At 37.1% G+C, this 410-nt stretch overlaps 1 protein-coding gene across 1 annotated transcript in view; it reads left to right on the top strand.

The window, feature by feature from the left end:
• The window catches only part of LOC107474591 (uncharacterized), an 11,994-nt gene that overhangs the window by 4,043 nt on the left and 7,541 nt on the right, over positions 1 to 410 (top strand). The window contains exon 5 of the mRNA XM_016094223.3: positions 123 to 333. Coding sequence (XP_015949709.1) covers positions 123 to 333 — 211 coding nt within the window. The remainder of the gene's footprint in view (positions 1 to 122; positions 334 to 410) is intronic.

Below are 410 nucleotides of genomic sequence, written 5' to 3'. Positions count from 1 at the left end.
GTTCATTAGTTTAATTAATTCTCTGTTTTGGTTGCTATCAGAAATTTGTTATTACTATATACAATTTACAGTTTAAATTAGAGCTGCTTTACTGATCAGGTCATCTTTTCAAATTTATGCAGCTTCAGAAATGCATTGGTTCTGCTATTTTTGTTATGGGGGTAGAGAGATTTCTTGAAATTGTGCCTATCACTCTTGATGAACGCAGCTTTGCTTATTCAAATATTTGGCTAGTACCAATCTTGAAGAGATATGTTACCGGATCCTCACTTGCTTACTACATGGAGCATATTGTGCCCCTTGCAAAATCCTTTAAGAAGGCTAGTCGCAAAGGTATGCTTCCCACTTGTGCATCTATACCGACTGTCCAAATGTGTTCTGCCATAATTTTCCTAGTGCTATGGGCAGGT

Source organism: Arachis duranensis, chromosome 3 (assembly GCF_000817695.3).
Source record: "Arachis duranensis cultivar V14167 chromosome 3, aradu.V14167.gnm2.J7QH, whole genome shotgun sequence".
Taxonomy (NCBI): domain Eukaryota; kingdom Viridiplantae; phylum Streptophyta; class Magnoliopsida; order Fabales; family Fabaceae; genus Arachis; species Arachis duranensis.
Note: the sequence above shows the minus strand (reverse complement) of the source record. Positions and strands in the feature narration are given on the sequence as shown.